This window comes from Hoplias malabaricus, chromosome 1 (genome assembly GCF_029633855.1).
Source record: "Hoplias malabaricus isolate fHopMal1 chromosome 1, fHopMal1.hap1, whole genome shotgun sequence".
Taxonomy (NCBI): Eukaryota; Metazoa; Chordata; class Actinopteri; order Characiformes; family Erythrinidae; genus Hoplias; species Hoplias malabaricus.
Window position 1 is genome coordinate 55,602,680 of NC_089800.1, and position 27,903 is coordinate 55,630,582.

General features: G+C 41.9%; 1 protein-coding gene across 1 annotated transcript; it reads right to left on the reverse strand.

The window, feature by feature from the left end:
* Window positions 1–670: 670 nt before the first annotated feature.
* On the reverse strand, window positions 671–27,659 carry zfyve28 (zinc finger, FYVE domain containing 28). The gene is made up of 14 exons (XM_066666870.1): window positions 27,267–27,659; window positions 20,600–20,740; window positions 20,350–20,487; window positions 17,922–18,124; window positions 17,189–17,278; window positions 15,824–15,913; window positions 15,582–15,683; window positions 13,126–14,550; window positions 11,294–11,386; window positions 10,228–10,391; window positions 9,379–9,495; window positions 8,593–8,694; window positions 7,397–7,500; window positions 671–6,222 (listed from the first exon to the last, which is right to left on the reverse strand). The coding sequence occupies exons 1-14, from the start codon at window positions 27,303–27,305 to the stop codon at window positions 6,091–6,093; spliced, it is 2,940 nt and encodes a 979-aa protein (XP_066522967.1). The 5' UTR covers window positions 27,306–27,659; the 3' UTR covers window positions 671–6,090.
* Between the last annotated feature and the right edge of the window lie 244 nt (window positions 27,660–27,903).

Here is a 27,903-nt window from a genome sequence, read left to right on the forward strand (position 1 = left end):
TGCACAAGCAGGTGTCAATGAACTTTTGTCTCCGGTCACACATTTGTCATAGACTTCTTCTGGTGTGAAGAGTGATAATCAGGAGTGTTTCTCCTCATTGCAGTTACAGTCTCTACCCTTCTGAGAAAAGCTTTACGTTAGAGGTTGCAATGTTGCTGTAAAGATTTTAAGAATTGTGTGGTCAGGTACTAATTATGGATGTCAAAGCCAGCTTACAACACATTTATTTATGCTGTTTTCATCTAAACCAGGGTTTCATTGTGTCTAGAAATAAATACTTTGTTGACAGGTTTGCAGTGCATCTTCTGCCCCAGGTTCATGCCGTAGTTAGTGACGTGCACAGCAGCATTCGCTTACGTATATATATATATATATCAACATCAGCATTACAACTTGTTAATGGCTACGTAAGGGTCCAGTGGTATCAGTAAAAATAACATTTATTCACCAAAAGGTGAATGGAGATATTTTTTCCAAAAGAACTAAAAGAGGAATTGCCCAATTATTTTAAAAACAGATCAAAGTTCAAACACTTACATTTTCCACTGAATTTATCAAACATTCTCCACTGTCCCGAGACGTCACAAAAATATATCAACAATGAAACAAGACAAAACACAAGGTCTCAGCTTTTGAAAGAAAAATTTAATTTATTACTTTCATGGCATGACATAAATAATTTCAGGTTTCAGAAAAGTTCTCATCTTATTGGATTGAAACAGCCATTAGAAAATAAAAACAAGCTTTGAATAAATAGTGTGTACAATTCTGTCACTGCACTTTTCTTTATACACAGAAAAAGGTTTTGTACATTTATTTATATATAGTCATTATTTTTGCGTTTTGTAAAATAAAACATTTGTATATTAACATTTGTATCTGTTTTCTTTAACTTAAAATGCAAAACAAAACTGTAGTGATACTGAGGCCTGAGGATTGGCAGCAGATAGAATTCAAAAACGCCCCACGCAACAGGCTCAAAGCTGCGCCTGAGAGGACAGTCAGCCATAGGGAAGGTCAGTGTGTGCCCGATTCCTTGGCTTGAATCATCAAATCCGCAATAACCCACTTTCAAAAGCCGTCTTTTAGGGGAAACCTTTGCTTAGCCTCATGCTAAAGCACAAACACAGCCCTGAAGAACAAAGGTGATTTCAGAAAAGGAAGCAATGCAAAGTCAATCAGAAAAACGGCTCTGAACCAATGCGTCAGTGTCGAGAGATTTTTACATTTTTAGAGACTACCTTGCATGAGCTTCTTGCTTTATAGTCCTGACAAATGTGAACAAGTGTATACTGTATTCCAGGAATGGTTTTACTGCTTTCCATCGACTCCGACAGTAGATACATCAGCATTCACAACGTAAACAAAAACATCTGCTTATTCAGGTGAGATGAGAATCCATTTATCAGTTCAATAATACAAAGGCAAAGACTGAGCGTCAGAGGTACAGTGTTTTTAAAGCTTAGCATGTACGTTAAGTACTGCTTTTAGAGGACCTCAAACACTGAGGACTGACAAAAGCAGGACAGATTTGGGAGCGTAACATTTTTAACAGCAAGCACACTGTACATTAGAGTATTATGGTAGCATTCAGAAAAGAAAAACAATATTAACAATCACGTACAAAGTGTAGAGGACAGAGTTTATTTGTAGAAGAGTTAAACATGATCAAGATCCTGAGGTGCGTTTACTCTCCTGGTTTGCTCGCAAGAACAACATTTGCCGTACTTGTTCAAATCTCAGAACTTTCTGTGAATGCAGCCGTCTTGAACCAGAAGTATAGGCAATGAGGTAAGGTCTCAGAGTGATGGAGGGTGACTGGAATTTGAAAGCTTTTAGAAGAACATGAAGCAATGAAATTCACAGAATGCCCACAAGGCTATTTACTGGGTCAATGAGATACAAAAAGCAAGTTGTGGAATGACTTCAGGGACCTCCAGTAGGTTTTGCTCCATGTGTTTGGAGCTGGAACGCAACACAAATGGGGACAGGCTGAAGATCAGAGATGGATTAGGAGCCCCACAAGTCAGAAAGAAGCGTAGATGTAGATGAGTGGTTTGAGAGTGTTATCTGAGAGGTATGTGTTTGACAAGATCAGTTATAGGTCACAGTGGAAACTGAACACTGTTGCCACAAACTCTAGGGCTATGATCACATTACAAGCCTCATTCATTAATTCTGTTCTTTTGCTCTGATTGAATTTGGCAGCTGTTGATGGTTCACATTCATAAATGTAAGAAAGCTGTATCTGTGTGTGATGTTAATCGAAATGGCAGCGTGCGCGCATTGACACTTTTATGCATGTTGCCTCCGTCACCAACAACATAAACACATTCGTGAGACGTCTGTTTGTATTAAAACTGTAAAAACAGATGTGTTAGTAGAGCACGTGTTCATCACATTTGCTCGGGAGAACAGCAAACAGCTCCTCGACTGTACACGATTAAGACAAGAAGGTGAAACAAAGCCAGGTGGCTTTTACTGCTGCACCAAGAGATCAGCTGAATCTCAAATGTCTCCCTACACCCTGTGTAGTGCACAATGTAGGTCATAAAATAAAGAGTTTCTGCACTCACATAGTCCAATTATAAACCTGTTTACATTTGTGCATAAGCTTCACGTCTAACCGTCAAACAAGTGCCCTGTCTGAGTGCAGTAGTTTTAGTTTTATAATCTGTGAAGTGCACTATGTAGGGAGTATAGTGCTATTTGGGATGGAGCTCGAATCTCTACTCTCTTGTTGACAGCTCTAAGCGAATGTGTACAGGCAAAAAAGACAAATACAAATCAGATACGTATCCAATCTATGAGCCTATATGAAAGTGACGCGAATCTGATTTGACATGTTCACACAGAGAGTCATTAGATTTGAGTCACTGCAGCCTGGTAATGTGAACGTAGCAAAAGTCTTATTCTCACTTTGATGGACGCTTTATTTAAAGATAATGATTAACAAAAGAAGCTAATATTATGGCATGTTTTTGCACAATGTTCCAATAAGAAAAGACCAATTCACATGATGAATGAGGTCATTTTGGCATCACGGAAGAAGACACAAAGAGCAACAAGGCAAAGTGAAAGGAGGGTTAAGTCCGACATGTCTACAACAGAAACTGGGAGGCGTTTCTGAACTGAACTGCAGGAAGACGATGTTTCTAAATTATTTCATACATAAACATTCATCCGATAACACGCCTTCTTTGTAGCTTTAATCGCTGTAACATAGGGTAGATGTTGAGCTCTGGAAGCATTACACTGTGTGCTGTGGGGTAATTTGTTATTTCATTTGCAAATTTTTGATTAATATTTAATAATATATTGCTCTGTTCTCAGAACCAGAATAAACAGATTTATCGTTAATATTTTCATGGTAAGGTTTGACCAGAGCTCGAAACCAAGAACTGTATAAATAAAACAATGCATTGGTGTCATCTCAGAAGTAAATAATTAAAAACTAAAAACAAATAAATATATCTTATTCATTATTAATTGTCAGGTTTGATCACGTTTTCAGTAAATGCGGAGTCAGAACTGGTAAAGGAAAGACAAATATCAGCACTGCCTACTGATGAACAAAATGTTTTTAAGACAAAATGGAGGGATGTTTGTTTAGTTGAGTTTTACCTATAGCGCAGCACGGAGGTGAAAGAGTTAATCATCTGGCCAGTGTAGGCATGTCCTTTAAAATTTGTACAGAAGAAAACAAGATAATGTCACTTAATTTCCGCAGTTATTTACATATTTAATCCTCAGATATTTAACTGTTGTAATAGCGTGGCTGTGAATGCGAGAAAGTGATATTTTTTTTAGATGCGAAGCACATCATGGAAATTGCTTTTAACTCACTCAATCACAGTCAGGATTTGCACCACAATTTCCTCACGTACTCCCATTCAGACATTTCTCCATAAGGGGGTGCTATTGTGCTTCACATCAGTGAAACTTTCTTATTTATATATTGAAGGTCAGATGACTGTGGCTGTGGTAAAAGACTGAGAGGGAGTAAGAGTTCTGCAGGAATGAGGTAGGGATGTTAGGTAAAATTGTTACGCTAAAGATGGTGCAGCAAGATTTAAGACAGCACCATGTTATACACAATTCAGATTTGTTCTCCCACTAACATTTCCTAATCAGGTGTGTGTGTGTGTGAGAGACAGATTAGACAGTCTGGTGCCTTGAAAGTGAAGGTGGGCCCAATCAGAACCGATCAGATCTTATCCCCTGTACTAAGATCTGAAGGATAATCTCAAGAAGGATTAGACGTGGAGGGGACAACGAAGCTGGACTGAATGTTGTCTAATGGTGCTTTTCCAGTGCATGGAGCCTACACGACTCGACTCTGCTCTTCTGCATTTTCCACTGGCTGAATCTGGTGCCCATTGAACCAGGTTTTTTTTTTTTTTAGTTCCTGCTCTCGCCAGGTTCCATCTGAGCCAAGTAGGTAATAAATGTGCCATATAAAGCCTGCAGAGCTCTGATTGGCCAGAGACCTGTCAATTACCATGGAATGCAGAGGTTTAAACGCTTGTGTCTGTGGCCGACGAGAATCTCCAGCGAAAGCCAAGGAAAACAAATCTATAAGAACTGGGGGCAGAGCCGTGTTCAGTTCAAACTACATCAACAATACGCCAAATTCACATCGAGTAAACAACGTCTGACTTTACCGCCAATGTTATTGTGGTTTTCAAAGACCCCGGTTCCAGTTAGAGACTGGGTTTTGGGACGTCACCGACTCCATTTTGTGGGGGACCTGTGCTAGTGGAAAAGTGAACAGCTACAAGCGAGCCGAGTTGAGTCAAGCCGATCTCATGCAGTGGAAAAGCACCATAAGGGTGTACTCACACTCACACTAACTCATGTTTGACCCCTACAATCCGATTGGTTTGACTAATGTGAGTGCTCAGAGGGAACCCGGGTACAGTTCAATTGGACTTAAGCGTGTGAGAGTTCCTGGAGTCACTGCTGACAAAATGACTCCCAATAAGTACAATCATGAACTCCACTGTGTTGCACAAATGCACCTTTATTCAAAATAAAAGCCAAAGTCTGATGATGTAAGCATGCTCAGGTTGGAAAAATTAAAAATGTGGTGTGAGCGCAGGCCGGCGGGGAGTGGAGAGTGGGGGATAACCAGAGGGCTATGTTTCAACCCGGCCAAGTGTGAGTACACCCTAAATGTATTCTAAGCAAAGATGAGGGACCAGAAACTGCTGTAAAAGGCAAATCACTTTCCAGTTCAGTTAAAGTTTTTTTTTAAAAAAAGCAAGTCTACAGTGTTACACATTCATTGCCATTAAGGGCACAAAAGAATCTTCTCCATTATCAGATACATAAAATCACTTTATGAAGTTCAGCGTATATACATATATCTGTTTTTGGCCTTTCCACATCTCCCAAAGCCTCACTTATTGTATATATTACAGAGAGCAGCATCATTAGTTAAATAAAACCATTTGGATCACAATAACGGTTACAATAATAACCTTCAGTGTGCCTATGATGCTCACACAGGCATAATCAATGGTGCAGATAGTGTTAATATTATTGTCTTCATACTTCTCACAGTTGCTTATATTTTTAACTTGTTTTACATTCAATAAGGGAATCCGAGTCCCATCGAGTTTCTGGAACACCTCAAGCAAACCAGTGAAGTATCTTTGTTATGTTTTGGCACCAGATCTTTTCGTGCTCCTTTACAGATACGACGTTCAGATTCAAAACGGAAGCCCTACAATAAAAAACATTATGTCTCCCGATGTCTTGAGCAATAGAAAGGTCTCTGTGCTTGATAAGGTGTCTTTAGAATCATTAACCATTTTTCATCAGTATGTCAAACCTGATTTGTTCTTTGCTCCCGGATTCCTTGGTTATGTTGTAGTGTTTGAGATTAAATTTTTTTTTATTTAACATAAATGTATGACTTTTAAATAAATGTGCATGCTTGTGCAAATGCACAAACTCAGCAATAAAAAAAAAAAACAAAGAAAGAAAGACCTGTGCAGCTCTCCCTAAACAGTCCCCGCTCTCACCGTGGAAATGTGCTTTTGTCGAAAGGTGATGGTGCTAGGGTGGTGCAGGGGGAGGTCACTGTCAGACCCCAGTCCTGTCGCTGTAGAAAGGCGTGACGTGGAACATATAGCAGTGAGTGCACACTCTCACAGGTTTCACCTGACCGTATCGAGGCAAAGGAGCGGAGTGTGAAGAGCACCGCGAGCAAAATATCTGCAGCAGACAAAAACAAACAAATGTTTATTCCCATACCATCTTCATGCACTTTGCTCTCAGAATTTACTGACCAAAGTGTTCAAATACAGTTTTTTATTGTATCATAATACACTCACATTGACAAAAAATCCATAAGGCACCCAGATGCAGGTCTGTCTCGGACAGATAGGTAAATGATTGTGGGCTGAATGGACCCTGGGTTTTGCCACAAGAGGGCGTAAAATGCTGCCTCCAGATAAGGTTGCTGTTGCAAATGTTTTGTCAAGCCTTAGACGCAAAATTTTATGTCTTATCTAAGAATCATACTTTATTTATTTAATTTGTTATTTTTTTGTAATTTGAACCACAGTGAAAGAGATGGTTGACTGCTAGCCACTTCTGCGACACTTGAAGTCATTTGCTCAGTCGACAGAGAGGCGCATTACTGGACTGAGTTTCAACAAATTGCCTCCATCTTGGCCATTCTGACCGAGCCGTTAAGAGGGGTTGAGAGCAGTGGTGTCGGGAACAAGAAACCTGGAACCGTATCATCTTTAGCAAAGAATCCAGGTTTTTTTTGGGATCCGACAATGTTTGAGTTAGAGTATGGAGGCATTGTGAAAAGAGCTTCAATCCTGCATTTTGCACCCTGCTGGTGCGGGAGCTGTAGCATGAGTGTGTGTCACCCCTAGTAGCGATACGAGGGTCACTAACAGCTCAGAGATGTGCAGGATGTCCTTGAGCCACATGGCAGGGCTTTCAACTGGCATTTGTCAGCAAGGTAATATTCCCCAAAAACCCAAGATTTATCACCAATAAAGCATTTATGGAACCAGCTTCATCAACCTATGAGTGTGCAGGATCTATAGGCCTAGCTGCAACACTTGTGGGCAGATGCTGTAACTGAACCTGCACTGCCTCCATTCCCAACCTTTTCCCTTCTTGTATCAAAACTAGAGGCGACCAAACAGGGGACTAGATTCGCCTTTCAGTTGTACAGTTGTCCCCAATAAACATATCCTTTCACTCTAATATTGTAATCACTTACATTTATCATCATTACATTCACACATTAAAGTTTCAATTGATTCCAACAGCTCCTTCATGGTGCGTTATTTGATTTGTCAATGAGCATAAATGGTAAAAGTTATATAAGAGGGGTGTGTGCCACAGCTGGCATGCTTTGCTGTACCTTTCCACAGCTCCTACAGTGGTGTTTCCTTCGGATGACTGTGAAAGGAGCCTTGCAGGCAATGCAGGAGTTACACGCCTCATCGGGAACCCACTCAGGAGGGTCTGTGAGGACAAGGGAGAGGAGAAATATATCATATATAACAGTGATTATTACGGGCCAAGAGCGATGCACCAATACACTGTGATCTGAAGGTTGTGATTAAAGTTGGATTCAGTAAGACTTTTTCGGAATCCGATCTGACACAGTTGTGTTGTTTGTGTGTCTGTGTAAACAACACAAATCCCACTGAATCTGACTTTTTCCAAATCAGATTTAGGCCACTTTCAAATGTGACATTTAGATCGGAAGCATGTCCAATCTGTGGCAATGCCACTCTGTCTGAACGTCCAGATCAGAATTCATGTGATATTTCCGTCACTCTGGCCACTCAGAAGGATCTCCGGACTCTGATCCAAAGCATTTTTGTTTTAATTTGAGGTGTTTAAGACGTGGAGATGGTCTGGTCAAAGCATTTTCATTTTGTAAAAATACTGGAAAACGAAAAACTTGTGAAATTTCTTAATCCAGGTTCTTGTCTCTAATTCATGAGGAAATATAACTCATGGAAAGTGTTTTCATAAAACAAACAAGAGACGAGCCTCTTTTTCAGTAGTTCTATAGCGTTCGTGTCTGTATGAAACTGTATAAATGTGGATCATGGAAATATTAACTTCATTGTGTGTCCACCTGAGACCCAGGAAATTTGCACTTAGGGGGAAAGGAGCATCCGTTCACACTTTAATATTCTTTACAGTCTTTAATTAATTCTCTGTTTTAAACACAGAGCTGATTAGGAATAAAGAAAAAGTGTTGTGCTTTGGAATGAAGGAATGGGACCAGACTGATTCACTGTGTGTGTTGTGATACAGCGCTGCACAGTGAATCAGTCTGGTCCTGTTCCTTCATTCCAAAAACGAAAGTGCTTTGTGTGAAACAGACGGACATTTCCTTCTGGTCAGCACCTGAAGCATCATCCTTTTGCACATGCAGGTCAGTTTAGGAGCGTCATCTGTTCACATTGGAACAGATACAGGTCACACAGAATAGACAGTGTGAACAGCAAAACAAAAAAAATCTGATTTGGGCAACTTTTACCTGCTGTGTTGCAGGTAAAAGTACAGTGATGCAGAATGAAAAGGTGTGTGTGTACTGACCTTCAAACTGTCCGTCTCGTGCTTTGGCTGCCAGCTCTGATGAGGAGATGGACTCTTGGCAGAGGGCACAGTCTTCTAATCCACCGCTTCCCAGACTGGGCCCTGTGAAGACAAGACAGAAAAAAAATAACTAACAAAAAAAAACCACATTCACAATGTCAGAATGTCACAACCCTTTTATATTTTTATTTCAATGCCCACTTAGGCAAATAGACAACACTGTTTTGTTGGAGTACACTGAAATAAGATGTTTACCATCGTGAACATAGCGTATCAATTCTTTGTTTTCATTTTCTTAAAAATATAAATTAACAATTGTATTTTAAACACTACACATCAGGGGTTCCGCCTGTTGTGTTTTTTACATCCGGTCCTGACACCATGCCCTGCACCTGTGAGCCCTGAGCACCATGTTTCCAGGTTCACAGGTGTTCTTACTGTGTTCCCTTTTATAAGCTCCCTTTGTATCCTTAGTGTTTGTTCTTCATTGTTGTTTGTTGGAGTGATGTGTTTCTGTGTGTTTGTGATTAAATGTCCACTTCAACGTATGCCGCCGTCCCCTACGTCTCATTCAGCCGACAAGCATGACACTACCCAATATTTATTCATTCATCGTCTGTAAGCCTTATCCAGTTCAGGGTGGTGGTGGGTCCGCAGTCTACTCGGAATCACTAGGTGCAAGGCAGGAACACACCCCAATATATATATATATATATATATATATATATATATATATATATATATATATATATATATATATATATATATAAAAACACACCCACTTGCCTTTTTTCTGATTCTCATTGTCCGCTTGCTCCGATTTCGTTGCCATAACCTCGAACAGTGTCTTCAGGATACTCCGCAGGTCACTTGCATAGTTTGTTTGCAACTGATCGGCCACACCTTAGGATTCAGAAAACAGACCTCGGTGAAATTAAAGTACAAACCTACCTAAAAATACAGGTTCAAGATAAAACATGAATGATCATTTATAATGAGTTGAAAGAAAAATGCAAAAACAATGCTATAAAATACAGAAAAATATAAAAAAAGAAAATTAGAGATGTAAAAGAGCTATAAAAAATAAACATAGAAAAGATACAAATAGAGATTTAAAATAAACAGAATAAGGTAAATAGATATAAAGAGTCAATAGTGCAAAGCATAGGGTTCGATCCCCAGAGCCGGCAGGTCATGACTGAAGGGCCCTTGAGCAAGGCGACTAACCTCCAACTGCTCCCTGGGCGCCGTGGCTAGGGCCGCCCACCGCTCCGGGCATGTGTGCTCCCTGCCCCCTAGTGCTCACTAGTGTTTGTGTGAATTGGTGTGTTTCACTGCACGGATTGGGTTACATGTGGAGAACAAATTCCTCTGTGTGCAGCACACTGGCCAATAAAGTAATGCAGGAGAAAGCCTAAGCCTAATGTTTAGAGACTGGGCTTGGTACGATAAGGTTTCCGGTTTTATCCCCAGGACTGGCAGGAACATCCACGGCTTAAGTGCCCTTGAGCAAAGCACCGAAACCCCAAATGCTCCCCGGGCCCAGGGATGGCAGCCCGCCGCTCTGCGTGTGTGTTCATTATCATTATTATCACACTTCATGCATGGATGCAAAGGTGCAGCGAGAGCACATACCTGATATGCAGACAAACAGACGATGGATGAGGTCACTGCTGCTATGAAAACGGGAACGTATTTTGTTATGGGAAGCCAGTTTGGCAGCCTGCAGGGCCAGCTGGATCTCGTGATGATCCAGATCCTCCGATATCTCTGAGCTGGTGGTGAGACTACTGACAGAGCTGACGGACAGAGATATAGAGAGAACAGACTGAACCCATGTGAGCAGAGAAAACATTCTACTAACATCTGAGAGTTATTTATTAATGGGTTTATAAATTTAAAAGTGTGATTATATATGGTACTGTCATACAGTGTAAATGCAATACTGTGTAAAAGTTTAGGCAGCTGAGAAAATGAGATTTCAAAGCAATTTTTCTGAGCAGTAAGACTTAATTTACTCAAAATAAACAAACAAAACCCATTAATCCAGTGAGTGTGATAGTGTGTTGTCTACCCCTTTCCACGTCTCTCCTGATGACAGTCATTATAATATATATATATATATATATATATAATATATATAATATATAATAATATAATAATATTATTTGAGATTATCGTCCAGTCCCTAATTTTAGTGGCTAACAATTCATTGTTAAATCAAGTGTGCTTATTATAATGGAGAACATCTGGAAACACACTTTGTTCTACTTTGTTGATACTACTTTTTTGGAAAAAATACTTTCATGTTATTTAGGTTTCCTTGTGTTATTTGTAATTAATTATAGTTTTATACAAACACCGCTTTTGAGAAGATAAATTATTTTAAATAATAATAGTAATAATCATCATCATCATCATCGGTGCCTAAGACCTTCATACAGTACGGGAAATATAGTTTTTAGGGAATTTCAAAATGAAACATCCAAAATAAAAAAGTACATCCAGCAAGTAAAACAACAAAGTTTCCTAGCAATAAAACATGTGCGAAATATTTAAACACAGGGAAACAAACATTCACAAGTTCAGCCCGACACAAGTCCAAGAGTCCAAAACATTAACAAGCGAGTAGAGATACACACGCTGATAAACGAACATACAGTCACTCTTACACAACGGTCCAGAAGCCTTAGCTGTTTACCTGGGGGTGTATGCACTGGACAGACTGCATGTGGTGACAGACACACTCTCACAGTCACTGCTGCTCCCTGAACTGAGGGGGGATTCCTCTAAACTGCAGCCCACCAGTGTAAAGAAAACAGGGAAATAAAGGAAAAACAAAAGAAATAAAGAATAAGAGCTCAATCTCAAACTTATAGGAAAACACAGCAGAAAGCAACTGAACAGTTGTTCTCAAATAAAAAAAAAGATGAATCAAATTATTAGGGAAGCAACCACACCAAATTTCAGAAATGAAAAGTAAATGATAATTAACGGAACATCAAAGTTCACAATATAATGAAGTACTTTCATAAATAATGCTTTACGACATCACTGTGTTAAAGGATCAACACTTTGGACACATGCACATTACAGTGATAAAACTTTAATAAGATAAACTCCCTCATGCTGATAAATCTTTAACCAGTGTATCGTTAAATGGTAATTCAACAACTTCCATGCAGAATTTTTGTCTTTTTGGGATTTTTAATCAACATCAGAGTTAGAAATGTTTACTCTTTGCCAGTCAAACCCCACTTCTGCTCTTTAGCATATGACTCTGCAGACCTCTTGAAGGTTGTGCAAAGTGATTCTTTGTGGTTCCCATAAAAGACCAAAGCAAAGACAGAGACCCTCCACAATTTCCAGGAAAACTCATTCAAGACTAAAGCCAACACCCAGGTGTTTCTGATACCCACACTACTCTACTTGACTTTCCTGCTCCTCCACCAGGTGAATCAGGTCCTGGTTCTGGAAGCGGGTTCTTGTTTAGTGGCTGTTCTCTGGTGGTTAAGAGCGAGCTGAGTAGGGACTAAACCGTGCAAAGCGCTGATTGTCCAGAGAGAGTCGTCACTCTACGCCACGCAGAGCAGACGTCCAGCACCAACTCTCCATCTGTAAAATCTCCAGCTGGAGCAGAGATCACGTTTGTTTTTATCCGACTCACGACGGCAGCTTGTAAAATTACGCCGTGGTCTTTTGAAGAGGTTCAAACGCTCCTTGGATCGGTGGCCGACGAAAGAATCCAACGAGAGCTAAACGCTGCAACAAGGAAGGAACAAACTCTACTGATCTGTCTGAACTGATGATGGAGCTGTGTTCAGTCCCAAACAACAACAACAACACGCCAATACACCGCTTAATGTTACTGCTACCGTTGTTGTGGTTTCCCTTAGAAAAGGTGGGGGGGGGTGCACCAGGTACATTTTGTGGGGGGGAGAAGCTGTGGAAGTGGAAAACCAATCAGGGACCAAACAGAGTCGGGTAGTTTATGCACCAGGCAGTGGAAAATCATCATTATATTACTCTTAAATTTTTTTAATGTATTACCTGTGGGTGTCTTTCATTCTACTTCCCTTTAACAATAAGAAATAATAATCATTATTTTGATTAATTAAGATCTACTTTGTGTTAATACGAAGTGTGCACTTAAGGTATCGTTAAATTTATGGTAGCAGTAGATTTAAGGTTACTGTGGTTTTAAAGTTCTACAGCTTTTATTTTACAGCCGTCATGTAGTTTATAAACTTTAACTGTTCAATGATATTAGCTGGATTTTCCATGCCAACGTTAAGTTTGTTCATGAATATTTCCTTTCTAGTTTACAAATATCATTTTTAATATTTTGTGCTACTATAGGAGGACTCAGATTATTTGGTGTCTAAAAAGGAATGTGCAGTAGTTGGTTGCAATCATTGGCTATAATTTCAGCATTAGACTGATTTATTTATTTGTCATTTCCCAGTGTAAAACTAAAATAAATCCAACAGAAAAAAAGTAAAATAAGAAGAAAACTTTAACAAAAGTACACACCTAGAGCTCTTTTTGTTGTCTTCTTTGGAGTGTTTCTCCTTCGCCGTGGTGCTACTCATTCCCAGGTCGGCTCTGTCCTGATGAATGCAGCTATCTCCCAGCTCCCCTGAGAGTCCAGATTCTCTGTCCTGGTTAAGTGTGAGACTCGAGCTGCTGCCAAGGCACTTCTCGCAGCCCGGGGACTGGGAAAGGCCTACTTCCTCGTCATCCTCCCTCACTGGTCCTGGGGCAGGAGGAGGGGGAAGGGGCAGAGCAATATCTCCCTTCCCTGCATTGCCAGCCCCCACTGCTGACTGGAGAACGGAGCTGGTGATGGTGAGCTTGGGTTTCTCATAAGTCAGAGATCCTCCTCCTCGTCCCGCAGTCTCGGAAACAGGATCATCGTGGCCATCGACACAGCTGGCAGCGCAGCAGACGCAGGAATTCAGCAAGCAGCGCGTAGCCACCAGAGCGCTAGCCTGTGCAGCAGTGGACACTTCTGCTGAGCGCGGTAAGACCACGGCCAGGTCAGACAGACTGGGTGATCGCGGGTTAAAGATGACCGTGGCGGACAGCTTCATACCTCCCGTCCTATGAGCGATCACTTCTGCTGTCTCTGCCCCGTCTTCATCCTGTAAACCGTCCCAGCCATTTACCAGAGGTACTGTGTCTGATGTTGTGACGGATTCCGAAGAGGGACTGTTTTTATTTTGGCTGCCTTGACTCTCTGGTTCATTTGACTGACATACAGTCATCCATCCATTACAGGTAGAGTCTGCTAAAGGGCTGGGCCTGGGGTGAATACTGGGACTAGCTCGTTTTCCCTGGCGGACTTCATCCGCACTTGTCACGACGCCTCCTCCTCCTACTCCTCCTCCTACGCCTACCCCTTCCAGGTCTTCCATGAAGAAAACTCGCTCCTCATCCTCCTGGAAGGAGCCAGGGACTCTCTGAGGAGAGCTCTCACTGCTGGAGGGCACACTAGAGCTCCCAAGACTCGGTGGCTTTACCTGTGGCTGATAGGCTGGAGACTGCCTCTGGCTTGGAGGGGAAAGCAACGTGGACATTTGGTCACCTACACGATGCACCATCATATTGAGCTGCTCAATCTCCTCTTCATCATACTGCATAGAGCAGGCCAGGTCTGCCTCTGCATCCTCCTCTACCTCGCTCAGAACGCCCGGCGGATCCTCACTGTCCTCCCACACACCGGCATCCTCCTCTTCACACGGAGAAGTACACAGAGTGAGGTCTGTCCCAGTCTCCAGCTCTTTCTGTTCCTCTCTTTTCTGCAGGTCCTCCTCCTGGCTCTTGGAGCTGGTGGAGGTGGCTGACTGCGCAGTGGAGGTGGTGTCTGGGCCAACGGTGAACTCACCATCCTGGGAGATGCACAGACTCCGCTCCAGAGTCATTAGCTCGTCTTCCGTCAGAGTCTGCAGCAGGTCCCTACGTCAGCAACACCAAAACAAATCAGAACAGTGCTTTGTCATAATAAGGTCCTGCTGAAAACCACATGGTGTCATTAGCACAGTGGAAACACTAAAGCTCTGTTTGGACAGGATTAGTTTTACGTGGGGAGCTGGGGTAATGTCACTTTTCCACAAGACGTCAGTAGTGTTTACAATGGATTTGCACTGAATAAGATACCTCTGAAAATAACAGAGATGGGAGCGGCTACTCGAAGCACACACTGCCGTCACACAGCATGGCTCAGACACAGCAGAGATACAGGAGTTTTTAGACTGTCACAACTGTTCTGAGAACAGCCTAAAAATATCCAGCCCTTGATGACCTTAACTAGTCCTTCAAAACAGATAATGGGCGAAGACAATCCTTTATGGATCCTTCACAGAGTTATTAGAACTGATATGAAAAGTTTAATGGTAGGATATGTTCATAATACGTACGGAGGCCATCATTATGCACAATACCTACCTACAGCCACCAAAAATGTCTCTCCACCGAGTGATTCTTCAGATTGTTTTGTGGATTTGTGGTGCTTTGTTCAGTGGCTGAGCTTTTAGTTAAACTGCATACTTCATTATTAAACGCCTTAGGAACACCTGCCAAAATCTCCTTTACATCGGGATATGATGGAATATACCATCATGTCAATTCAGATCAATAACCTGGGGTTATTTTTACTGCTCCTTTTACAGTAGTTAATAGGCTCAGGAATCTTTCCTGAAACAGAACTGCACAGTCTGGGAAAATGACTGAAATGGTCTGCTCGGACGGGATTAAAACCACTGAGATACTCTGGTTAATAACTACTTTACCCTCATGTCCACAGGTAAAACTAATCCCATCAGAATAGGGTTTAAGCCCCTCTCTTCTCGCAAGATGAGGACACATATACAAAGCCAATTCCTAGTGAGAGCTACCAACTTGTGTCTCCACACAGTTAACAGAGGAAATCTGCATCATTTGAACAAGTATTTGGAACCGTGAATAAACATCGGGAACACAAGACGTACCTTATTTTCTTCAGTAAAGTGCGAAAAGGTCGGAAGAGTTCAGACATGTCATCTGGTTTGTTGTCCAAGTTTAAGGGTCCCTCGGGATACACCACAAGTCCGCTAATAACGCAAAACATAAAAAAAAAAAAACAGCTTAAAGAAATGTTTACAACAGAAGTAACAAATCAATGATCTAAAGCACTGAGCACAATCTAGAGCCAAAGCACTGTAGTTAATCAAAACAGAGACAAATCACTTACCATACAATGGCCAGTCGAGGGATTGTAAACATGAGCGCGGGTTCATAGTCATCAATCATGTCTTGAGTGAGATAGCCAAGCTTCAGAGCCCTTGGAATGGATGCAACATAATTCAATCATTAAATTAGCACAGCAAATCCTATTAAAAGATTGTGATAAAAAATGTTGTGGGTTTGTTTCTCTGAATCTGAAATCAGAGAACCAAATAAAGGCTTCATCTTGGCATCCAGCATGCAATCTATGCAACTTTATCAGCCTCTTCATTTTGAAAGGGAACTCTTTTTACAATGGAACCCCAAGATCATAGAAGCAGAGATATCACACGTATCTACACATAGCCCTTTTCCACCAGCATGAAACTGGAAAAACGTTGAAGCATCCAGCACATTTCCACCAACTTAAACAGGCTACCGAATCCGAAAGGTTCGTTCACAATTAGAACCGAAAAATAGTGTGTTCTTCAGCACGAATCATGATGGCGTCTGTGCGTGTGTCAAACTAAGAACAGCACAGATTGTAAGTTATGGTGCAGAGGAAACTTTATCTGCATTCTGCTTTGAAATCAGAAAGGAAAATGAGGAGACAAACAGGAGAACGCTGTATGTGTGTGTTTTCTGGGGCTCTGGTCAGCGGGACTCGAGGAACAGTTGCTCTGTTCTGACTACGCTGTAAACATTGTGATGAACTATGACTCTGTCCGTGTATCTGTGGCTCTGGCAATGTCCTGGTTAAAACAGACAGCACCAAAATTAATGAATCCTGAACGGAATCAGTTCAAGATCCAGAATTCATTTGATATTAAAGGGTTAATAACTATAATAACTAAATATTTTTATTATTTATATATATATTGTATAATATATAAAAGCAAAAATTACATTACAAACTTCTACTTCATAAACTTTAAATAATGGCTAAGGATTTAGGAAAACTGAAAGTGCAGGAGGTGTAAATAACTGAGACCTTGGGCTGAAGTTGCATTTGGCTTTTGCCCCGAGGAAACCTACGCGGACACAGGGAGAACACATCACACTCCTCACAGACAGTCACCCGGAGGAAACCCACGCAGACACAGAGAGAACACACCACACACCTCACAGACAATCACCCGGAGGAAACCCACGCAGACACAGGGAGAACACACCACACTCCTCACAGACAGTCACCAGGAGGAAATCAGTTTTGGGTGAAACTGATCATTGTTAAGTATTTATTAATGTTTTTACTTCATTCTGTCTTCTTTCTCTGTTCTGAGATTTCCACAGAGTTTATACTAACTGACAGAGGAGAGAGGTTGTTGAATGAATGTGGAACGTCATCCACCTGATCATGGGATACTGCTTTAGCCTTTTCTGTGTCACTCACCTCTCCACTGTCTCGCAGAAGAGCACGATCACCTCCTGCTGAATGTAGTACTCTTTTGGAGACTTCACAGGTACCATAGCTGACACATAGCTATATCAGAGCAAAGTAAATAGCCCAACATTAGCACTTTCCAGTGACACGACCACATCCAGAACAGACTTTACCTCTAAGTGTTCTTTAATGCTCAATCTGACACAAACAGGGATATTTTGACGGGTAAAGAACATCATTTTATCAAGAAACTTTTCATACCTTTTAAACATTTTGGAAACATTTTTAGAGAAATTTTGGTTCACTGCATTCTCGATACATTCAAATATGGCGGTGCTCTGAAGACTTGTAACAAAAAGGACATGCTTATTTTTTCCAAATATGTTGTATTACGTGCCTTTAAAGGAACAATAAGTAGTATTTTTAACTTACATTTTCAGCATCAAAATCACTGTGATGCTCTTCTAAGCTGTAACAGTGAGAACAGAGCCTCTGTCATTGCTAATCCAGGCTCAGCACTGCGGAAACTGCACTATATAACTTTTGGAGGAGGGTAGGAAACTACCCTCTCTTTCCCTCTCCTCACGACTTCAATATAGTGCTGTAAAAATGATTTACACTAGGGGGAGCCCGTGAGCAAAAAAAACCAATCTTACCTAGTGTTCCTTTAATGGCCAAAACAGTGTTAAAGAATATACAATAACCTAGTGTTATCTTATACTTCAGCTTGATGATGGAGTACCTGAGCTCAAACTCAGCAAAAAGGCTGTCGAACTGGCGCAGTGCCTCCCTCATGCGCTCCGTGTAGAAGTTGAGGTCTCGCAGAGCTTGGTCTCGCGTGATGTTGCGCACCTCCTCCAGGCTGCGCGTCAGGTCTTTCGCCAGGGGCCGCATTGCCATGCTCTCAATCTCTCTGTTCATGATGATGGAGCCTGCTGCCAGGCACTGCACCCAGACAGCGGAAAAAGTGCCACTATTAATTCTTGCACAATTTAGCAATGATTTAGCAATGGTTTGGAAAATGCTCCAACTTTTAAAAAATGTTTCAAAATAGTAGACACAACGTCGAAGGAGTCGAAATCCTTGCACACACTCCAATATTTTAAAAAACCCTAACCATGTTGAAAATGTGAGGACACAGACTACACTGTACACACAGAGCTCCTCACTCCCTCTACAGTGAACTACATCAGTCACAAACTACACTGTACACACACAGCTCCTCGCTCCCTCTACAGTGAACTACATCAGTCACAAACTACACTGTACACACACAGCTCCTCACTCCCTCTACAGTGAACTACATCAGTCACAAACTACACTATACACACACAGCTCCTCGCTCCCTCTACAGTGAACTACATCAGTCACAAACTACACTGTACACACACAGCTCCTCGCTCCCTCTACAGTGAACTACATCAGTCACAAACTACACTGTACACACACAGCTCCTCGCTCCCTCTACAGTGAACTACATCAGTCACGAACTACACTGTACACACACAGCTCCTTGCTCCCTCTACAGTGAACTACATCAGTCATAAACTACACTGTACACACACAGCACCTCGCTCCTTCTACAGTGAACTACATCAGTCACAAACTACACTGTACACACACAGCTCTTCGCTCCCTCTACAGTGAACTACATCAGTCACAAACTACACTGTACACACACAGCACCTCGCTCCCTCTACAGTGAACTACATCAGTCACAAACTACACTGTACACACACAGCACCTCGCTCCCTCTACAGTGAACTACATCAGTCACAAACCACACTGTACACACACAGCTCCTCGCTCCCTCTACAGTGAACTACATCAGTCACAAACTACACTGTACACACACAGCTCCTCGCTCCCTCTACAGTGAACTACATCAGTCACAAATTACACTGTACACACACAGCTCCTCGCTCCCTCTACAGTGAACTACATCAGTCACAAACTACATGTACACACACAGCTCCTCGCTCCCTCTACAGTGAACTACATCAGTCACAAACTACACTGTACACACACAGCTCCTCGCTCCCTCTACAGTGAACTACATCAGTCACAAATTACACTGTACACACACAGCTCCTCGCTCCCTCTACAGTGAACTACATCAGTCACAAACTACACTATACACACACAGCTCCTCGCTCCCTCTACAGTGAACTACATCAGTCACAAACTACACTGTACACACACAGCTCCTCGCTCCCTCTACAGTGAACTACATCAGTCACAAACTACACTGTACACACACAGCTCCTCGCTCCCTCTACAGTGAACTACATCAGTCACAAACTACACTGTACACACACAGCTCCTCGCTCCCTCTACAGTGAACTACATCAGTCACAAACTACACTGTACACACACAGCTCCTTGCTCCCTCTACAGTGAACTACATCAGTCATAAACTACACTGTACACACACAGCACCTCGCTCCTTCTACAGTGAACTACATCAGTCACAAACTACACTGTACACACACAGCTCCTCGCTCCCTCTACAGTGAACTACATCAGTCACAAACTACACTGTACACACACAGCACCTCGCTCCCTCTACAGTGAACTACATCAGTCACAAACCACACTGTACACACACAGCTCCTCGCTCCCTCTACAGTGAACTACATCAGTCACAAACTACACTGTACACACACAGCTCCTCGCTCCCTCTACAGTGAACTACATCAGTCACAAATTACACTGTACACACACAGCTCCTCGCTCCCTCTACAGTGAACTACATCAGTCACAAACTACATGTACACACACAGCTCCTCGCTCCCTCTACAGTGAACTACATCAGTCACAAACTACACTGTACACACACAGCTCCTCGCTCCCTCTACAGTGAACTACATCAGTCATAAACTACACTGTACACACACAGCTCCTCGCTCCCTCTACAGTGAACTACATCAGACAGCACTAGAGTTTAGATTCACACAGATGAATAAATAGAAATGATGTGTGTTAGAAATATATACTGCACTGTTAACATCTAGATTCAGTCATTTCAGGACGTGTGTAGTGCACTACAGAGGGAGCATGGAGTGATTTGGGATTAAACCTGTGTTTCTCACATGCTTTGTGGATTTTTGCTGTCTCTCTTTAATAGTTACAATGGCTATATACAGGTATATTCTATCATTTGACCATACCTCCGCTCCAAACCACAGCTGTCCTGCAAGGTTATCATGACGGATCTCCTCTGGAAATTTCACACAGAAGTCTCTGTTGGCTCGATCTTCTGGGATACACTCGTCCATGATCTGGTTTATGATGTTGAGTACATTGTCCTGTAGGAGGGGCACAGGGAAATATCAGTGTGTGTGTGTCTTCTGTTATCATTCTGTTGAACGTGGCCCCACATTCAAACCCCTGGGAGAGAGCGGTAGGTTGGAGACTGACCTGGCAGGAGCGGAACTGGTTGACCAGCAGTGTGCACCTCTGAGGGTCCTTCCTGCCATCCAGACTGTCCAGCTCGGAGGCCACCTGGTTCAGTTCCTCATCCGCATAGTAGAACTGGGCCAGGAGCTGGGGGTCAGACCTCTGCAGGAATATGAAGTTAAAGAGCTGGTTAAAAAGCCTTCAATACAGAGGTTGTTCCATTTAGAGAAAATGTCCTTAAGCCAAGGTCTGAAACATGTAGAACAATCAGTGCCATGTCCAGTATTCTGAAGTAGCCTAGAGTCAAATCAACATTTTATAAAGTAAACAACTGAATGTCAAATCAGATCTGGAGTTGAAAGATATATGCAGTGTGTTTTAACAATATTTGCCAGTTTTCACACAGATGATGAACTGTCTGGAAGGTGTTTGGGGTTTCCTCCCACGCCACGTTCCAAAAACACACGTTAGTAGATGGATTTAATTTAATAACATTTCAGACCAATTTTTCTGCATACGCACCCTTTATAAACGAGTCCCCAGGTCCAGATGGGATAGTGTTTGGATCGGAACCTGGACCTCTTATTAGTGACCCCTGCTGTAACAGAAACAGGCTACACTAAGGCTGTGTTTTTGTGCATGCATGCGTATGTGTGTGAATATCCCCACCGACCAGCACCGCCTCAGGGCACAACGCTGGCTTTTGTGTGTGTTAATATGATCAAGGCAAAGGGAGCATTTACGAGGAACAAAAGCCGCACACAGACACACAACACGAAGGCTACAGTATGTTGGTGGCAACTGGAATCTGAAAGGCCACTGATCCAGAGTCAGACCTTTGGCTTCTGCTGCCATTTTCCACACTCTCCAAGGAGCATTCCTCAGGCGGTGCATCAGGGGTTTAGGAGGAATGCGTTCCAGAGGGAATTCAAGGAATGTTTTTGCATCACTGAACCCCCTTCCAACCTCTGGGGCTTTACATCATGTTATGTAGAGTTATGAATCACATTTGTCTGTATTATTATGGTTTCTTCTGTCCAGCTATCGTGGTCAGTGATTCACACAGGACACGTTAATGAAGGAGCAGAGAACTCACTGAAATCTGAGGCTCGGAAGCAAAGCTAATGCTAACATTTACTGTGTTTCATTCCTTAAACCAACCCCACAGAAACTTAGAAACCCACCTTATTTGGTGTAAAGTACTGTATTATTGCATGCATATGATCAAGAAGCATTCATACATATTTTTATTTTGGAAAAATGTGAATTTGTAAAAATTCTCTGCCAACATCCAATGACCCATTACTGCTATAAAATTAAAGCAACAATATGTAGTATTTTTACCTTACAACTGCAGTTTCAAAATCATAGTGATGCTCAGCTGGTCTGTAATACTGTTGTTGTTAGTTCAGGCTCAGCACTGCAGAAATTGCTCTATGTAACATATGTAACATTGGCGGAGGGTAGGAAACCATCCCTCTCCCTCTCTCCCCATCCCCTTGATTTCAGGGCAGTGCTGTAAAGTGAAATATACCCGGCAAATGTAAAGCAAAAACAACCTAGCCCTAAACTGCAACAGTAGCTGATGTTCAAAGTTAGACTCTGAATCTATCAATACCTCGGGAAGGACTTTCACTGTGATCACCAGTGGCAAACTGAACAGGAATTCACTAAAGCTACGTTCACACGGCAGGTAGAGGTGGTCCAAATCCTATCTGTTTCATCATGTGTGACACAGTGGTGGCGTTTTTGTGTCTGTGTGAACAGCACAGACTTTTTTAAATCAGATTGTGTCTTTCACATCAACTCATGTGACTTCTACATGACTCCGGTCCTTGAAAGTGACCTCACATTTCTGTTCTAATTTGAGGAGTTTAAGACGTGGAAGCTGATGGTCAAAGCGTTTTTGTTAAAAAATATCGGAAAACGTAAAACTTGTAATACTTCTTAATCCAGGCTCCTGTCTCTCATTTATGAGAAAATAAATTTGTATTAAGGGTTTTTAAAACAAACAAGTTTCTTTCTAAACAGGTCTATATCAGATTTATATTATTCATAGCAGTATTAAACTGTATAAATGTGGACCATGGAAATATTAAACTCATGTCGGCGCTCGTCTAGTTCTCTTTGGAGCCCTTGTGTTCGTGAGAGACCTGGGCATTCTGCTCTTACTGTGAAAGAATCATCAGTTCATGTTTTAATATTCTTTACAGTCTTTAATTAATACCCTGTTTTCAACACAGAGCTGATTTGGAATAAAGAAAAAGGGTTGTGATACAGCGCTGCACAGTGAATCAGTCCCATCCCATTCCTTCATTCAAAAATCAAAGTGCTTTGTGTGAAACAGACGGACATTTCCTTCTGGTCTTCGTTCTTTTGCACATGCGGGCCAGTTTAGGAGTGTGATCTGTTCACACTGGTACAGACACAGGTCATATTATATACACACTTTTACCCGCTGTGTGCTTACGATGCCATTCAGCTCACATTCAGAAACACAGCATCATATTTTCTGATAGGGTTTTAGATTTAAGAAATGTACAGAGCTGTGAAAAATCCTGAGAAATTAAAAAAGAGTCCAAAATGAAAAAGCAAATAATGTGTGACGATGGTGTGGTGTTCAGAGATATACAGCCTTTGCTATTTATTCAGAATTAACTACAGTAAAAGACCTTTAAAAACATTTTGTTGTAACTTTCAAAGCAAGAACCTGCTTTGTGCATCAATCCAGAATGCGGGGCCAGTGTTTTTCCACAACCCTGACAGCATTTGAAGGCTTCTGAGAGTTTATGCATTTGTAATCCGTTCATTGTGTGTGTTATAAGCAGAGTTCGGTTGCGACACGTGTCTGGCACAGGGACCGACGGAGAGGGTAAGCGGATTTGTGCACCCTGCAGACCCCCAGCTCTGAGATGCTCACTCAGCTCAAATACACTCCAACACCGACTTAACCACCTGAGAATAATCACTATTCTCTAGTTAATCCACTTCATAAACCTGTCCTGAGAATGGTTTTCACATCCAGGAGGTCTCATCGTTTATTAGCTGGAGTGTTACTCCACGCCTTCGGCTGATGTTTGAGCTCTAGCTTTCACTGTGAACATTAAATACGACTTAGTCTGATAGTAATAAGTGACTGGGCAGAGGTGTGGTGCTTTGGTTGGCTGCTGTGGTAAACCAGAAGCCTTTTAAGGCTCTTGAACAGCAGCTTTTACTGTTAAGCACAATGACACATCAAAACAGCTGGAGAACAATGTCTGAGATGCTAAACTTCTGAAAAGCACTTGTTGTTTCCATACAGATACTCGCTGTCTGTAATCACCACTGTGCAGGATTCACCTGAGCCTCATTACTTAATACATCTCAGTTTAAATGTCAATATTTAAATACAAAGGTTTTACGGTGTATGAGGGTCAGTTAAAAGCACAGAAGGTCTGTTTACACCTGGCATTAAGATTTTTGTAATTTCTGATGCAGATTTTATCCAGATACAAACCACAAGTTAATGCCAGGTGTAAACAGGCCCTGTGTATCAGCTTAACACTGCCATGATGTTGGCTACAAGCCCTATCTCCAAGCATCCTCAGTAACTCCACAGTTCCCTAACCTTAACTCTAGAAAGCAAAGACATTTAAAAGGTTGAAGCGGACGTCTCTCTGAATGTGACAATGCCGACCATTGTCCTTGATCTAGTGTATTTCAGTCTAAACTGCTATTTTGAGACCATGCTGAGACTTAATTTCTCGACCTCATGTGAAGCAAACAACAACAGGACGTGTCTGCAAAGCAGCTCAGGAGCTGGTCAGTGCCAGATAGTAAAAACAAAAGAAGGTTTCTGCGATGATTCCTTACTCTCCCCCAGAAGACTCTTAAAAAATAAACTGCTTAGTTCAACTGAAGCAGGCCGTTTCATCTCCTGCCGTCTCGCTAGCTTTCACAAAGGTGGCACTTATTCACAAGATGTGCAAGTGCAGCGTTAATCGATTTACTCCCACGAGGGCGGCTCGCTTCCGATCAGTGTTTGAGAGGTGTTTATCCTACACACAGGAGGGTAAATTCAAATGATGCTGGGACACACTGAGCTTGCACAGTCACATTTTTTGTGGTCAATGTATTGTCCTAGAAATGACTGCGATAAATGATATGGTCATTCTAAAACCATGTTATGCTACTGATTTAATGATAATACAACACCATAATAATGTAATTACACCCTTTTAAAGAGGTGAACTTTTAACAAAACCTGAGTTATTAAGATAAAACTTAAATAAAGAAACCATTCGACATAATGGCTCCAGAACAGTAACAAACAGTAATCACACAGCGGACAACACTGAGGTCAGCAACTATCGCTGAGGACACATCCATTTGCTGTATGATTAATCAATAACACGATTATTCTGACAGGCCTAGTAGACATGTGTGAATTTAATTCATTCTCCCTGTTTATAAACTTCTGATGCTAGTCCTACATTTCCTGATTTCTACAGTATTTTCCTGTTTTTATAAAATGTTTATGTTTGTGCACTGGTATTACGATTAATCAATGACATGTACGTATGTAAACAATACCATATCCACCAGCAGCACCAATATGGGTGCATCCTTAAGGAAAATGCAAATCCATATTTAAGGTGTTGTGTATGAAAAAAAAAATAACATTCTGAGATTAAAGTCAGAATATTTTGCTGCAAATATAATGAGGCAGACACAATCCTTTTCAGTGTAACGGAGGAATGCAGTGTGTAGCTGAAGTCATAAAATCGTAAACATTTTAGGACTAAATACTCATCAGGACCAGTTGTTATTAGTATTTAAACGCTGAATTGGTTCAAGAACCCGTTTATTCAGAAGAGGGAGTGTATTTTCACAGGAGATAATCAGAATAATGATGAAAATGATGGATCCAGAGCGAGAGGAACTGTGGCATGCCCATGAAGCTCCAGCATGTTACGGCTTATGAACGCATACAATAAACTAAAGCCATATGCATCGTGGTCAGGGGCTGCACTGATGGGGTTTAGTTGTCATGTCGTGTGAATGGAAGTGTGCAATAAATAATTCTGTTCACTTCACTTGACTGCGTCTTTCACATCTCACTCTACGGAGCACAGACTGGGAGTCTGTCTGTCTGAGTATTATAATAGATAACAATCCAAACACAGTTTCTCTAAATATTCTGACTTTATCCTCTGAAGTTTTCCGATTTCCATGAATTATTCTGACTTTAATCTCAGCTCATTCATTCATTCTTCCATTGTCTGTAACCCCTTATCCTGTTCAGGGTCCAGAGCCTACCCGGAATCACTGTGAGCAAGGTGGGTACACATCCCGGAGGGGGCGCCAGTCCTTGACAGAGTGAAACCCACACGAACACGGGGAGAACACACCACACTCCTGATAGACTGTCACCCGGAGGAAACCCACGCAGACACAGGGAGAACACACCACACTCCTCACAAACAGTCACCCAGAGGAAACACACTCAGACACAGGGAGAACACACCACGCTCCTCACAAACAGTCACCCAGAGGAAACACACTCAGACACAGGGAGAACACACCACACTCCTCACAGACAGTCACCTGGAGCGCGACTCGAACCCACAACCTCCAGGACCCACACCACAGTGCTGCCCAAAATCTCAGATAATTTCTCTATTCTATTCTCAAAATGCTTTTTTTCTTCCCCCCAAAGCCATGGCCCTAAAATTCTGTTGTTGGTGTGATATGAGTCAAACATAGTCCTAGTTTCTATTGTTTACTTCTAGTCCTTACGTTCTGAACTTTATCTCTTCTTGTACTTGTTCAGCTTGATTAATCAGACCAAGGTCCACGGGAGAAAGGGTGAAGTCCAGGAACTGCAGGAGTCAGCCCTCACTCAGGGAGAGGAACAGGGCGATGGGACAGACCTGCTCATGTTTTTTATGATTACTGATGACGCTGATTCTGATGATGACGAGGTGAAGTGTGTGTGCAGTTAGGACAGTGATACAGCTGAATATTTTCACACAGTGACCTCCTGATAATTCAAGCGAACCTCTGCAGCATCAGCAGCTTCCGTGAAGTTACTCTCCCCACGTTAAAAGTAACTTTTGGTGGTATTTGTTTAACGCTGCTTGCAGTGTTAATCAGTGTTTTTCGCTCTTGTAACTCTCAGAAATTAACCTTTATTTCATCGCTGTCCAAAGAAAAACCTGCATCTCCAAATTGGTAACTTTACAGGAGAAGGTAAAATCTTCTTTTACAGTGTGAAGGACAGCTGTTGTTTTTAACTTCAGTAGTAAACTAAACATTTACACACATGGAGACACGTTTTTCTTTGGACAGCGATGATTCGTGTTTCTGCATTCAGTAAAGGAGTTACACCTCCTTAGGGCGTTCTCAATTTTACACAAGATTTCGCTGAAATATTCCTGCTTAAAATGTGTATTATGGAACATGACAATCTGTCATGAGGTGGCTGAGGAACACAAACAACATGTGCTTATGCTGCAAAAAATGACTGATTAACATTTGATGAAACATTTAATAAACTCTTCATTTTACACGTTTCAGCTGAACAACACAGAGTCATAAATAAGTGGACAGTGCAGACGAAGTTACAGAAAAAGCTATATTTCACTCAGGACAGAGAATAAAGACGGAGGTGCTCGACAGAAAGTGTGGAGAACCATGTGAACCTCACCTTCGGCTTATACAGCCACTTTCTGAAGCGGTTCATCATCGGTTATCTCTCCGGTGTCGCCAGCTTAGCGATGCTCTGTCCTCCAGCGCCGCGGAGTGTCTGAACTGGCGGCTGAACCGGCGGCGGTGCTCTCTCGGCGGCGGTGACGCGGTGCTCTACCTCTGGAGCTGACCGTGCTAACAGGCTAATGGCTAGCTCCCAGCGATTCCTTTCCCGTGAGCTAAACGGAGCCCATAAATAAAGCCAGCGGGTGTTACTCCGCCGTGTGCCCACAGCAGGGTTGGGTCCGGCCCGTGTTCCCGCTCGTCCCGACGCTGTTTCGCCCCGAAAAATATTCCCTTGTCATGACTGAGCGGAGCAGATCCTGAACCCGCTATCGCTAACACAGCGCCACCGACTCCACAAACGACTCGTTCTGATGAATCGATTCAATATTAATTCTCTCTCTCTCTCTCTCTCTCTCTCTCTCTCTCTCTCTCTCTCTCTCTCTCTATATATATATATATATATATAGAGAGAGAGAGAGAGAGAGAGAATAAATATATATATATATATATATATATATATATATATATATATATATATATATATATATATATTCCTTATTAATGCATTTGAACTGATTCACTGTCCAAAT

Bases quoted from the DNA above. Each gene is read 5' to 3' on its own strand.
- zfyve28 (XM_066666870.1), bottom strand. From the start codon at position 27,305: ATGATGAACCGCTTCAGAAAGTGGCTGTATAAGCCGAAG. The intron at 15,914-17,188 runs GTGAGTGACACA...ATCCATTCCAAG, and splicing joins TTCTGCGAGACAGTGGAGAG to GGCTCTGAAGCTTGGCTATC. The intron at 9,496-10,227 runs GTATGTGCTCTC...CTGAATCCTAAG, and splicing joins TCTGTTTGTCTGCATATCAG to GTGTGGCCGATCAGTTGCAA.